General features: G+C 35.1%; 2 protein-coding genes across 2 annotated transcripts; one reads left to right on the forward strand and one right to left on the reverse strand.

The window, feature by feature from the left end:
* The first annotated feature begins 295 nt into the window (after positions 1–295).
* On the forward strand, positions 296–2,109 carry LOC103839209 (acid phosphatase 1). The gene is made up of 3 exons (XM_009115707.3): positions 296–841; positions 1,348–1,557; positions 1,681–2,109. The coding sequence occupies exons 1-3, from the start codon at positions 411–413 to the stop codon at positions 1,856–1,858; spliced, it is 819 nt and encodes a 272-aa protein (XP_009113955.1). The 5' UTR covers positions 296–410; the 3' UTR covers positions 1,859–2,109.
* LOC103839208 (WAT1-related protein At5g40210-like) lies at positions 1,867–10,973 on the reverse strand. Its single transcript, XM_018654578.2, has 4 exons — positions 9,841–10,973; positions 9,560–9,721; positions 9,326–9,474; positions 1,867–9,223 (listed from the first exon to the last, which is right to left on the reverse strand). The coding sequence occupies exons 1-4, from the start codon at positions 10,030–10,032 to the stop codon at positions 9,091–9,093; spliced, it is 636 nt and encodes a 211-aa protein (XP_018510094.1). The 5' UTR covers positions 10,033–10,973; the 3' UTR covers positions 1,867–9,090.
* Between the last annotated feature and the right edge of the window lie 295 nt (positions 10,974–11,268).

Genomic DNA, 11,268 nt, shown 5'->3' on the forward strand with positions numbered 1-11,268 from the left:
ATATGGTGCACATGTTATATGATCACATGTACATGAAACTAATAATAACTCGATAGACAAACTAACACACAAGATTAGAATCATCTTTACAAAAGAAAAATTAGTGAGAAGTTTGATTTGAAAGTTTAACGGTAAGTCGGTAACATCTCGTAAAAAAAAAATTAGGTGAAAATAAACATCAATATTTAATGACACTTCATCTTCACATGTAGGAAAACAAACTTAGTCATTGGAGGAGTTATATATAAACGCGCACTGGCAATCTAGTAATCTTCTTGTAAATCTTAAAGTATATTAATTCATTATTTTGTTGTTATGTTGACCTGTATACTTTCACATATTCTATATATTCACATTACCATACTGCATACAGATCGCCAAACACAAGTAAAACCTTCTTCATCAACAACATGGCTAGATCTTTGGTGCTCTCTCTAACCCTCGCATTCCTCTTCATCGGAATGGTCTCAGCTCGTGACTGGAACATCCTAAACCAGTTTAAGGGACTCAAGCCAACCACAACCACCAGCCAGAACGGCGTCGCCTCACTGAAAGGACCAAACCTAAACGGATACTGCGAGAGCTGGAGAGTTAATGTGGAGCTTCACAACATCAGAGACTTCACGGTGGTGCCACAGGAGTGCGTGTGGTTCGTCCAACAGTACATGACTTCATCTCAGTACGATGATGACGTGGAGAGAGCCGTTGATGCAGCCATCCTCTACCTCGGAAAAACTTGTTGCGAGAAGAAGAAATGTGATGGCATGGATGCTTGGATCTTTGACATTGATGACACTCTTCTCTCCACCATCCCTTACCACAAGAGCAACGGCTGTTTCGGGTAACAAAATTGAATTAACCATATAGATTAGGTTCTGTTCGGTTCGGTTTGACAAAGTATTAGTTTGGTTTTTGGATCGATTTTCTATAAATAGTAATAACTGAATGAAATAATTTAAAAAATTAAATATGAGTTGTTTTATATAATAAATTTCTGTAGATTTTAATTTGATTTGCTTAGAATCAATATTTTGTTGGCTTTTGATTCGTTTGGTTTAAGCAAATGTTATATTTATTCGATATAAGCATATAACTAGTTCTGTTTGTTGAAAATAATAGTTCTGTTTATGAATCAATTAATTATTTGGTTTAAATCATCTCGGTTACACAAAAACTGATTCCGTTTCGGTTTAATGGAACCGGTAGATACAGTGCAAAGTTGGCTTGAATTCCGGTTCAATTTCGGTTTAGTTAGGATTGTGTTTGCACCTCTAGGATTTTTTCTTGTCTGGTTTGGTTTTGGTTTACTAGAACCGGGATTGAAATGTTTACCTCGATTTGAATCAGTGGTGAGCAACTAAACACGACCAAGTTCGAGGAATGGCAGAGTTGGGGAAAGGCACCAGCTGTTCCAAACATGGTGAAGCTGTTCCATGAGATCAGAGAGAGGGGTTTCAAGATCTTTTTGGTTTCTTCTCGCAAGGAGTACCTCAGATCCGCCACAGTCGAGAACCTTATTGAAGCCGGTTACCACAGCTGGTCTAACCTCCTTCTCAGGTATATATTACTATTTATAGCTAGGTTATAATTATGTCCTGACCCACATATAAATATATGAGCAATAACATATATAATTCGATCTTTCAAAAAATGTAATATTGTGAACCCGAATAATTGCAGGGGAGAAGAGGAAGAGAAGAAGAGTGTGACCCAATACAAAGCAGATGTGAGGACATGGCTTACAAGTCTTGGATACAGAGTTTGGGGAGTGATGGGTGCACAATGGAACAGCTTCGCAGGTTGTCCAGTTCCCAAGAGAACCTTCAAGCTCCCTAACTCCATCTACTATATCGCTTGATCAAATCATTTTAAGAACAATATTCTAACCAAAGAATAAGATCAGAGTTTCAATCTGATTCCTGAGTCTTATTGATTTCTTTTTTCCACTTCTGGTTATATAACCAATTTCAAATGCTTATGAGTGATATATGAACCATGAACATCTTTGTTTATTTTGAATTCAGATGTTTGCTTTGTAACTTTGTATACTATTTTGGGCCTTTGTGAAATTAATTTTGGGCTTTTGTTAAATAATCTCATTTCTCTATATATTTATATGGATTCAAGAACATTGATGGAATTGGTAAAGTTCAGTCACAAAATATGCAGCAAGACTTAATAGAGATGCATAATAAAATGAAAGCTACTCTAAGGTACACAAATTCTAAAGAACTAAAAAGAACAACAAACAACTTATTCGGAGCCGGGTTTCCGCTCCAGACCTGGTCCGAGATTTCAAACCGAACGTAGTAAAGCCAGTTCAAGCATCATCAAAACCCAAAATATGAACCAAAAGCCCGTGTAGGTCAAGACTCACCCCGGGCTGAGAGTCTCATACATCGAGCTCGCTGAAATGTAAAGGAGTATTAAAGACTACCATAAAGACATGTGATCCATGATGGAGATCACGCCGTGACGATACAGCTCCATTTATCTATAAAAGAAGAAGGAAAAGTCAAGAAAAAGAGATCCGATTCTCTCGATAGCTAAAATATAGTTTCAATAAATCCATACTTTCTTGTTCTTTGACACCCTATGTATTCATTGTTTACTCTTGATTTTATCATCAATAAAATGTACATTTTCCATAGTTGATCGAATCAAGTTTTCCTTTTTAGATAACTCTTTAACAGTTACAGAAAACACAAATCCTATTTTCAAGTAAATTTTAGGATTAATTAAACATGACTAAACTTCGTTGTCTCCTTCCACCAATTTATTTTTCTCTCTTGTTATGACACAAACTAGATTTTGATTTTTTTTTAAAATGGAATGGTATAAAGTTATATGAAACAGTACATAGTATTTTTGTGATTGTTGTAAAACTACAACAATTACCATATGCAAATGTGGAACGTTTGCCGTTAATAGTGACAATACTAATCAAGTCAAAGATCAAAAAATATTAAAATTATTACAATTTATTGTTTGAATGGAGTCTCTCTCCGTTGATGATGCCCTAACAGCACCAAACTCCGTTAATAGCATAAGCATTTTTAGTTAATAACAGATGATCATCTTTTTAACTATGTTTTTCATGTTCGCATACGTATGTCTTAGTTGTTATAAAAAGTAAAAATAAATGGACTGCAACCTTAAAGTTTAAGTTATAAATCAGACAAAACGTAATCTAAAATTTACTATAAGCTATTTTCTAATTTGGTAGAATCATCTTGTTAAGGAGATTTGATTCAATAAGCGATTTTCTAATCATTCAAATTTAAAATTTATTTTTGCAGGCAGATTTGGAACAATAGATTCTTATCTTTTGCAGGCAGGTTGCAACTGATAGGCTGTGTTATTCATAGCCTAACAAATTTTTAGATATCCGCTTTTCGCTTGCCGAAGCAGTGTATTCAGGAAATAGATACTTTGTGCGGCGTTTCTCTGGTCTGGCCCTGAGCTGAACACAAAGAAGGCAAAAGTAGCTTGGAAGGACTGTTGCATACCGAGGGATGAGGGGGGGGTTTGGGATTGAAATCAATCGCTGAAGCTAACAAAGTCTCTTGTTTAAAACTTATTTGGAAGCTTCTCTCTTCTCCATCTTCTCTATGGGTCAGATGGGTAAAAAATTACCTGATACAAAAGGGGTCTCTCTGGTCAGTGAAAGAGAACAGCACATGGGGCTCTTGGATATGGAAGAAACTTTTAAAGTATCGCGGCATTGCACCAGGGTTTTCAAAGTCTGAGACTCAGAATGGTGAAACCACTTCTTTTTGGTTTGATATCTGGACACCATATGGAAAATTATTTGATATCACAGGTAGTAGAGGTTGCATTGATTTGGGAGTAAGATTGGATGCAATTGTCGATGTTGTGATTAAAACACATCGACGACGACGACACAGAGTAACCATTCTGAATGATATTGAGAATCAGATTCAGCAAATAAAAGAGAAAGGACTGTCGGAGCAGGATGATGTTAAGTTGTGAAAAAAGGAGATAAGTATCAATCGAATTTCAGTTCCAAGGAAACTTGGAAACAAACAAGAGTGCCACAACCAAAAGTGAATTGGAGCGCTAGGATCTGGTTCACTTTTAACACTCCAAAATATTCTTTCATGGCTTGGCTTGCAGTCCTTAATAGACTTGCAACAGGTGATAGAACTCAGAAGTGGAGCACTCAACACCTTAGCTCTTGTGTGCTCTGCACGGACCCATTGGAGTCAAGAAATCATCTATTCTTTGCATGTAGTTACTCGGGGGAGGTTTGGAAAGGCCTAACACAGAATCTGCTAGCTGATCAATACACAAATCAGTGGGAACAAGTCCTGCAACTCCTACTGGATCAAAACAAGACCGAGATATTTCTAGTGCGATATGTGTTTTAAGTTACTTTATATGTGATATGGAGAGAACGGAACCAGAGGAAACATGGAGAAAGACCGACGCTACCAGGACAGCTGATCAAACTGGTGGACAAAAACGTACGAAATCGGCTATCCTCTATCCGTGACAGGGCGCACATGGGAGGTCTAACCATCTTGTTTGTTACTCGATAGGGTTTGATTCCTATTTTGTTTTTATGAAAAAATCAACATCAATGTAACACAAAGTGTAAAACAGTTTTTTTGTTTGAATTAATTTAACATTTTTTCAAAAAAAAATATATTTTAAAAAAGTCAAAATTAATTTTAGTTGTCAACGGCTCATGTTATTGTAGATCTCTAACGTAAATATCGGCGTACTTTAGGAATAATCCAAACTACAATAGTAGTAAACTTTCAACATTAAGCACGTGTGTAAGAAAACCAGTCAACATTGATCTAACGGGGTAAATGTACTGTTTGGTCAGTAAGATACTTTTTGGATCGGTTGGACAATGGTCCATATGCTTAATATTTATTCATTGACCATCAAATATCGTGATCTAATCATTTATGTAGCTAAGTGTTTCAAAAAAATAAAAATCATTTATGTAGCTCTTATAGATAAAACTGGTGATATTTTGAAACAAGTTATTATGACAAGTTAGTTCCAAGTTATATGAAAAGTTATTTTGAAGTTATATTCGGACAGGTTCACGGGGTAAATGTACTTTGTCATAACATGACTATATTTAGATAATAACAAGTCATAATAACATGACTAGGTAGTAACCCGCGCCTTGCGCGGGATGAGATGATTAAATTTGTACTTTGCTAGATTAAAAAACTTTAAATCTGATTAATTTGTATATTAGTTTGCTTTGGATTGATAGTTTCGGGTGTTAATGAGGAGGATATAGATTGACCCTTTTATGTAGTAATTATATAAGAACTACAAAGAAGTTAGTAATATAAAGAAATCTATTTTAAATCAAAAACCTCAATTTCATTATAATAAGTATGCATATCTCATTCTTTCAAATACAAAGAATGGTCTAAATATAAATAGGTATTGTAAAAAGAAATTCAAAAGAAAAATAATATTGAATAACTTCAAGACTTCAGAAATCGATGCTTGGAATCCTGCAATAAAAGAATTTCAATATATTAGGAATAACCAATGGTTTTTCTTTTTTATATATATATATATATATATATATATATATATATATATATATATTATTCATATAAAATAACAAACTTAGAATGCTATGCTTACTGAGATTTGAAGAACTGAATCTCTGAATCTCTGAGATGTCAGAATCAAACAAAATATGATAACCACCTTCCATGTTTGTAACATAATTGAAACCACCTATAAAGTAATATCGACAATAATCATAACCAATATATTTCAATAAAGTTTGCATAATAACAATGGATTTCCTATTTCAGATCATCATAACATAAAACAACTTACATTTGAATCAAGTAACACCATCTCAATACTGTCAATATCGCCTGCGGAGTATTGTCTTCATAGACGAATTATCTTGACCTTAATTTTCCACGTAGTTTTCGCAGGATTCAAGTCCATAATCTTGTCAAAAATTTCAGCCATCTTAACGTCTAACGTAGTCTAGGTTATTTTTTTGGGATGGAGACTAATAGAGGCGAAGGTTAATATATATTTACCATCGTATTAACATTAGGTTAGAATATTTCACCTTTGTAAATAAGGAAAAAACCTAGTTATGGCATCAAAATCTCCTAAATATATTACGACTCAAAATATACTTGCGGACCAAGCATTATAACCAACTTTGCAAGTGTTACTAATGATTATATATATATTAGAATTCCAACCCAGCAATGTGGGAAAAAAAGAAATAATATATTTATTTTAATTGCATATATTTGTTATCCATCTGTTAAAGAAACCGCAAATTCCATTATTTATCCAACTGAAGCGAACAGCTGATACACACTAAAAAATATCAATGATTAGAAAATTAAAGTATACAAACCATATCCTTAAAAGCTTTCAAAGAGTTAACTGTTTAGACAAAATTATAGTATAAAAACTACGTAGAAGAGAATCACTCTCTTCAACACTTCAGAGAGAGAATCACCTCATTTTTTGGTTGTAATATATTTTGATAACGGTGAATCTTAACTCCCGTTCTCGACGGTTGTATTTTCCGGTCTAGCTTGGAATTCAGTCATTTGGACTTTGCTTTAGTTTTGTCTCTTTGTACATCAGAGATTTTTTTCTTTTTTGCTTGCTTAGTTTTTTTCTCACATGAATAAATATTTTTGTTATTTTTCTTGATAGGGCCTTCATGCAAACTACATAAGCAAAGTCTCTTGCAAGATGAATGCGTGAGTCAGTCTAACTCTTGGCAATTAAAGAGGATTAAGTTTAGGTGATAGATAGAGGAATGAGTCTCACCCGCACTTATACACGATCTTGATAGGGGTGAAACTTCATGACAGTGGAGAAAATAACATGCAGTGGTCAGAGCCGTGCTTACCCTTTACAAAAAAGACAACAGCCTCAGGCCTCCACATTTTAATCAATATTTAGGGCTCCATGTTTTCAAGACACATTAGTAGTTCATGAGTGTATACATATATTTATAGAAAGCTCGATTGTTTTTATTTTATTTTTTGAGAAAGGAGAGAGCTCGATTGTTCATATATTATGTTCTTTACATTTAAGTTTTTACAATTTAGTGTATTTACAATTTCATTAACTTGTATAAACTTTTTTAATAGACATCTTTAGTGTATTTACAATTTCATTAACTTGTATAAACTTAGTAGATTCATTTTTAATAGACATCTTTAGTGTATTTACAATTTCATTAACTTGTATAAACTTTTTTTTTTGTGAAAAACCATGTTTTTGAAAATTAACCTTAGGCCCCCAAAGTTGTAGGCACGGCACTGGCAGTGGTGTTTGTGGGGGGTCTTCATGGCGTTTAGGCTAGAACACCGACAATAATGATGCAAGCGAAGGCGATGCTTCCAAAGCGAGGAAAGCCATGTGGTGTTTGCTTTATTCATCCTCTTAACACTATTTCATTATATGTTTCGATTTGATGTTTGAGCCGTTACAATTTATATTTATATGTAACATTGCTCTTTTGAACTTTTTAAGAAAATGGTCCATGAAATAGTATAAAAGAAAATGACAACAACAACAAAACAGTACATTTAGCATGTAGTCGGCTCACTTTTTCGTGTCAAAAGAGTGCTGCAAATACACAAGTCCCACCATATTTTTAGCAAAATTTCTTATGTCATGTCTCTTTTTTTTTGGTCAAATGTCATGTCTCTTTTTCTAAGTATTTCAATATCTTCTCTAATGGAAACTACAAAACCATAAGGCCCCATATGATTGGGGCTTAGATACAGTACAACAAATTCTAGAAAATCTTAAATTTCATAAACAAAAGTTACAAAACCCTTCCATCAGGACCAAAATATTCATCATAATTCATCCATGTTTTTTTCTCAAACTGTAGTATATAAATTATTTGTGGATTTATAGAAACCTGACCCAAAATACTATCTATCGTACAGCATTTATCTTACCGAAAGTAACGCCCAACCAAAGCAGTTGACTCATTGGTTTCTACTACGACTCCACGTCTCTTCCTGATCATTCTATTGACCTTAAACTACCCCCAGATTTGACTTTATTTACCATTCTGCCTTCCCTTCACCACCCTCCTTTATCATCTTCCCTCACCTCTCCCTTTCCACTTTTCCGAACAACACAACAATGGCAAGAGGCTTTTCCCAGTCCCAACAATCAACCTCCACCGCTTCCTCAACCGCCAGGCCAGGTCTGGCCACTCCCCGTGGATCCGCTGCCGCTACGGCCGGTATGCGTCGTTGCAGACTCGGTGGCGGTGGAGGCGCGTCATCAGGGGGTGGATCCGTCGCTGGATCAGGATCGAGCAACATGCTGAGATTATACACAGATGAAGCTCTTGGATAAATTTTACGTGAATGTTATGTTTGAGAACCAAATATATGTTACGTGAATGTTATGTTTGAGAAGGGGCACAATACTTAAGGAATGTTTTGTAATACTTAAGGAATGTTTTGTTTGCATTTAAAGCTTACGCTTTTTAACAAACGTTCTCCAAGTGACACGTGTGCAATTTTGTAAATAAAAGCTTCTCATGAAGCCACGTCAGATTAGACTTTTAAGGAAATTTTTTTAAGTGCTTCTCCTTTAATATATAGGGGATTAGATTTAAAAAAACTGGTGAGATTTCATAATCAGTGACAAGTTAGTTCCATGTTTAGATTTTGTTTTCTCCACTCGACTAATAGCTAGTACAACAGAAGAAATAAAACAAACAGAACTTTTTGAAAAGAACAAAGCATATAAACACACGTATTTAAAACCAAGATGACGAACAATACAAGAATCGAGTTACTCTAGTTAAAAGTTATAAAGATGTTTAAGCAACTACACAAAAAATGTCTTTAACACAATACAAAGACCAGGATACAATAATTTGTTGGAGTTGTAAAGATTTACTTTTTCGGTTATTAACCAAGCATAATCGAATTTATGAGAGACAGAAATCGAAGTCATTCATGGTCTTCTTATTACATAAATAATCAACGTAAGAACATTATAGATCAAAAATATATAATAGAGAGATTAGCAGAAGAATAAAGAAAACACAGTTGGTATCTTTTAACTTCCCAAGAGAGGAGCCTCATGTGAAGGAGACGACTCAATGGTTCCTAATATGTCCACTTTGGCTTCCTTGGCTTTCCCCCACAACACCATGTAAAATCCTACTGATATCAATATTCCTCCTATCAAACTGTATAGCGAAACAAAAACCAAGCAAATTGAGAGATGAGATTAGCATACTAAGATTAAAAACATAACCAAAGAAAAAGGGAAGCAAAAGAAATGTTTATACATTCCAAGGTAGATGGACTCGCTGAGGAAAATGGTCGTTGATGCGGCTGCGATCAATATAGATAATGGTTTGAACATTGACAAATACACGGGTCCCTTGTAAATCACTGCCCATGTATGTACAATATAGTATACTGAATTCAAAATACCCTATGAAAAAATATAAGAACAAGAGTGAGTTAACAAACATCTAAAATGAAATATTATGTCACATATATATTTATGTAAAAGTTACCGTTGCTACAAGGCTAATCAAGGTTTTGTCAAATCGTATCATCCATGCCTTTGAGTCATCCTTCTCAACCAAAAGAGTAACGAGTGCACACACACAGACAATGCAAACATTGTGTACGAGCGTTACAACGATAGTAGATGGATATTGACTCATTATGTGTGCCTATAAATATCCGAGTTTCGAGTTATCATATAATAAATCTAGTTTCGAGTTATCATATAATAAATCTTGTTGATTGTATTAGCTAGTATTCTGAAATGCATAGAAGATGTAATGTATACCATAACAAGGTAAGAGAAGGAGTAAAGAATGTTCTGAAGAGCAAGAAGGCCACCTCCAATAACCCAATCTGACTGTAAAGACATAAGCACTGGACCATGGTACAGAGTAACCACAAGTGCACCTACAATAGATAATAGTGTCCCCAACACTTTGGCTAAACTACTATCTTTTCTGATCGATACTTTCTCCATTCTACACCAGTAAATACGAGTTAGTAAACACCAAAGGTATTTATATCCTTGATATTACGTGTATACGCACACCAAATAACCTAATGTGCACGCTACCACAATCGAATGGTATGTCGATGTAGCACTTTAGGATCAAATCCACAGAGACCAAATCTTACACTTTATCTTTATGGGATCAGAATCAAGCTAAAACAATATGGGGGTTTTAAAGTTTGTGGTAACGTAAAAAGCAAGTAACAGATTGGTTTTAAGTTTCAGATTAATGAGAAACTAACCTAGGGTTTAACGGGCGCTTACAATCATGAGCCAAACAATTATTCAAGTTTGATTAATGGACTAGTCTAGAACTAGGAACACAATACTAGATCAACCCACTGTCGTGGTGTTTCACCTTTCAACGATCAGCCTCAATACCTAAGCTCTCGCTTGGATCAAGGCGTGATGATGAACATTAAGATCAAGTCCAATCGGTTCACAAAACACCCTAATATCTACTTTCGCTGATTAGGGATGCTATGCTCATTCATAACAGCTCTAGCAACCTATTACACGGTTAATGAATAGGTTAAACCTAGGATCTAACAATAACTGGCCAGTTTAATGCAAGCAATAAGAGCAGTTATGAATGAAGACAATCAATGGATACTTATCTATGTTTAGCTCACGATCTAACACCCTAACACCCTAGGCTAGCTAGATCGACTACTCAGACATGGACAAAGAAATCATAGAGAGCAATTCTGAATAAAACTTCATGTAAATAAAAGAGATAGAAAGAGGGTTCAGGATAATCTTCTCTATGGTGAGAGAGATGGAGCCTTCTCCCTTTACAATCCAAAAGCACAAAAGTCTCCAATGGTTTTCTTCTGTCTAGAATAGCGTAGAATCATAAAGAGAAACAGAAAATATGATATATTCAAGCCACAGGCGGCTGGGAGAGAAAATAGAGAGATTAGGGCAAATCCCGAAATAGGTTGTAGTTTCCTTAAAAATCTCTGCCGCTGGAACACTCACTCGGAACAGTCACTCGGGTTGCTCCGCTATCCGGAACAGTCATCAAGACTGTTCTGCGTGAAAATCACCAAATTGCACTGTTTGCTGCCTCTTTTGTTCCAGCTGGTCCATCTCCCATCCAATGCAACTCCAGACCTGTAATGACTCGAAAAGGACTAGGAAGACTCGATAAAAACTTGAAAACCAATTTAAAAGCATATATACAAGATGTATAAAACACCA

The sequence above is a fragment of the Brassica rapa genome, chromosome A09 (genome assembly GCF_000309985.2).
Source record: "Brassica rapa cultivar Chiifu-401-42 chromosome A09, CAAS_Brap_v3.01, whole genome shotgun sequence".
Classification (NCBI taxonomy): Eukaryota; Viridiplantae; Streptophyta; class Magnoliopsida; order Brassicales; family Brassicaceae; genus Brassica; species Brassica rapa.

What these genes read in the sequence shown, in the direction of transcription:
- LOC103839208 (XM_018654578.2), bottom strand. Translation starts at nt 10,032, where the DNA reads ATGGAGAAAGTATCGATCAGAAAAGATAGTAGTTTAGCCAAAGTGTTG. An exon ending in TGATTAGCCTTGTAGCAACG is followed by an intron (nt 9,475 to 9,559) that starts GTAACTTTTACA and finishes ATTTTTTCATAG; the next exon opens with GGTATTTTGAATTCAGTATA. An exon ending in GAGTCCATCTACCTTGGAAT is followed by an intron (nt 9,224 to 9,325) that starts GTATAAACATTT and finishes TTCGCTATACAG; the next exon opens with TTTGATAGGAGGAATATTGA.
- LOC103839209 (XM_009115707.3), top strand. Translation starts at nt 411, where the DNA reads ATGGCTAGATCTTTGGTGCTCTCTCTAACCCTCGCATTCCTCTTCATC. An exon ending in AAGAGCAACGGCTGTTTCGG is followed by an intron (nt 842 to 1,347) that starts GTAACAAAATTG and finishes GATTTGAATCAG; the next exon opens with TGGTGAGCAACTAAACACGA. An exon ending in TGGTCTAACCTCCTTCTCAG is followed by an intron (nt 1,558 to 1,680) that starts GTATATATTACT and finishes GAATAATTGCAG; the next exon opens with GGGAGAAGAGGAAGAGAAGA.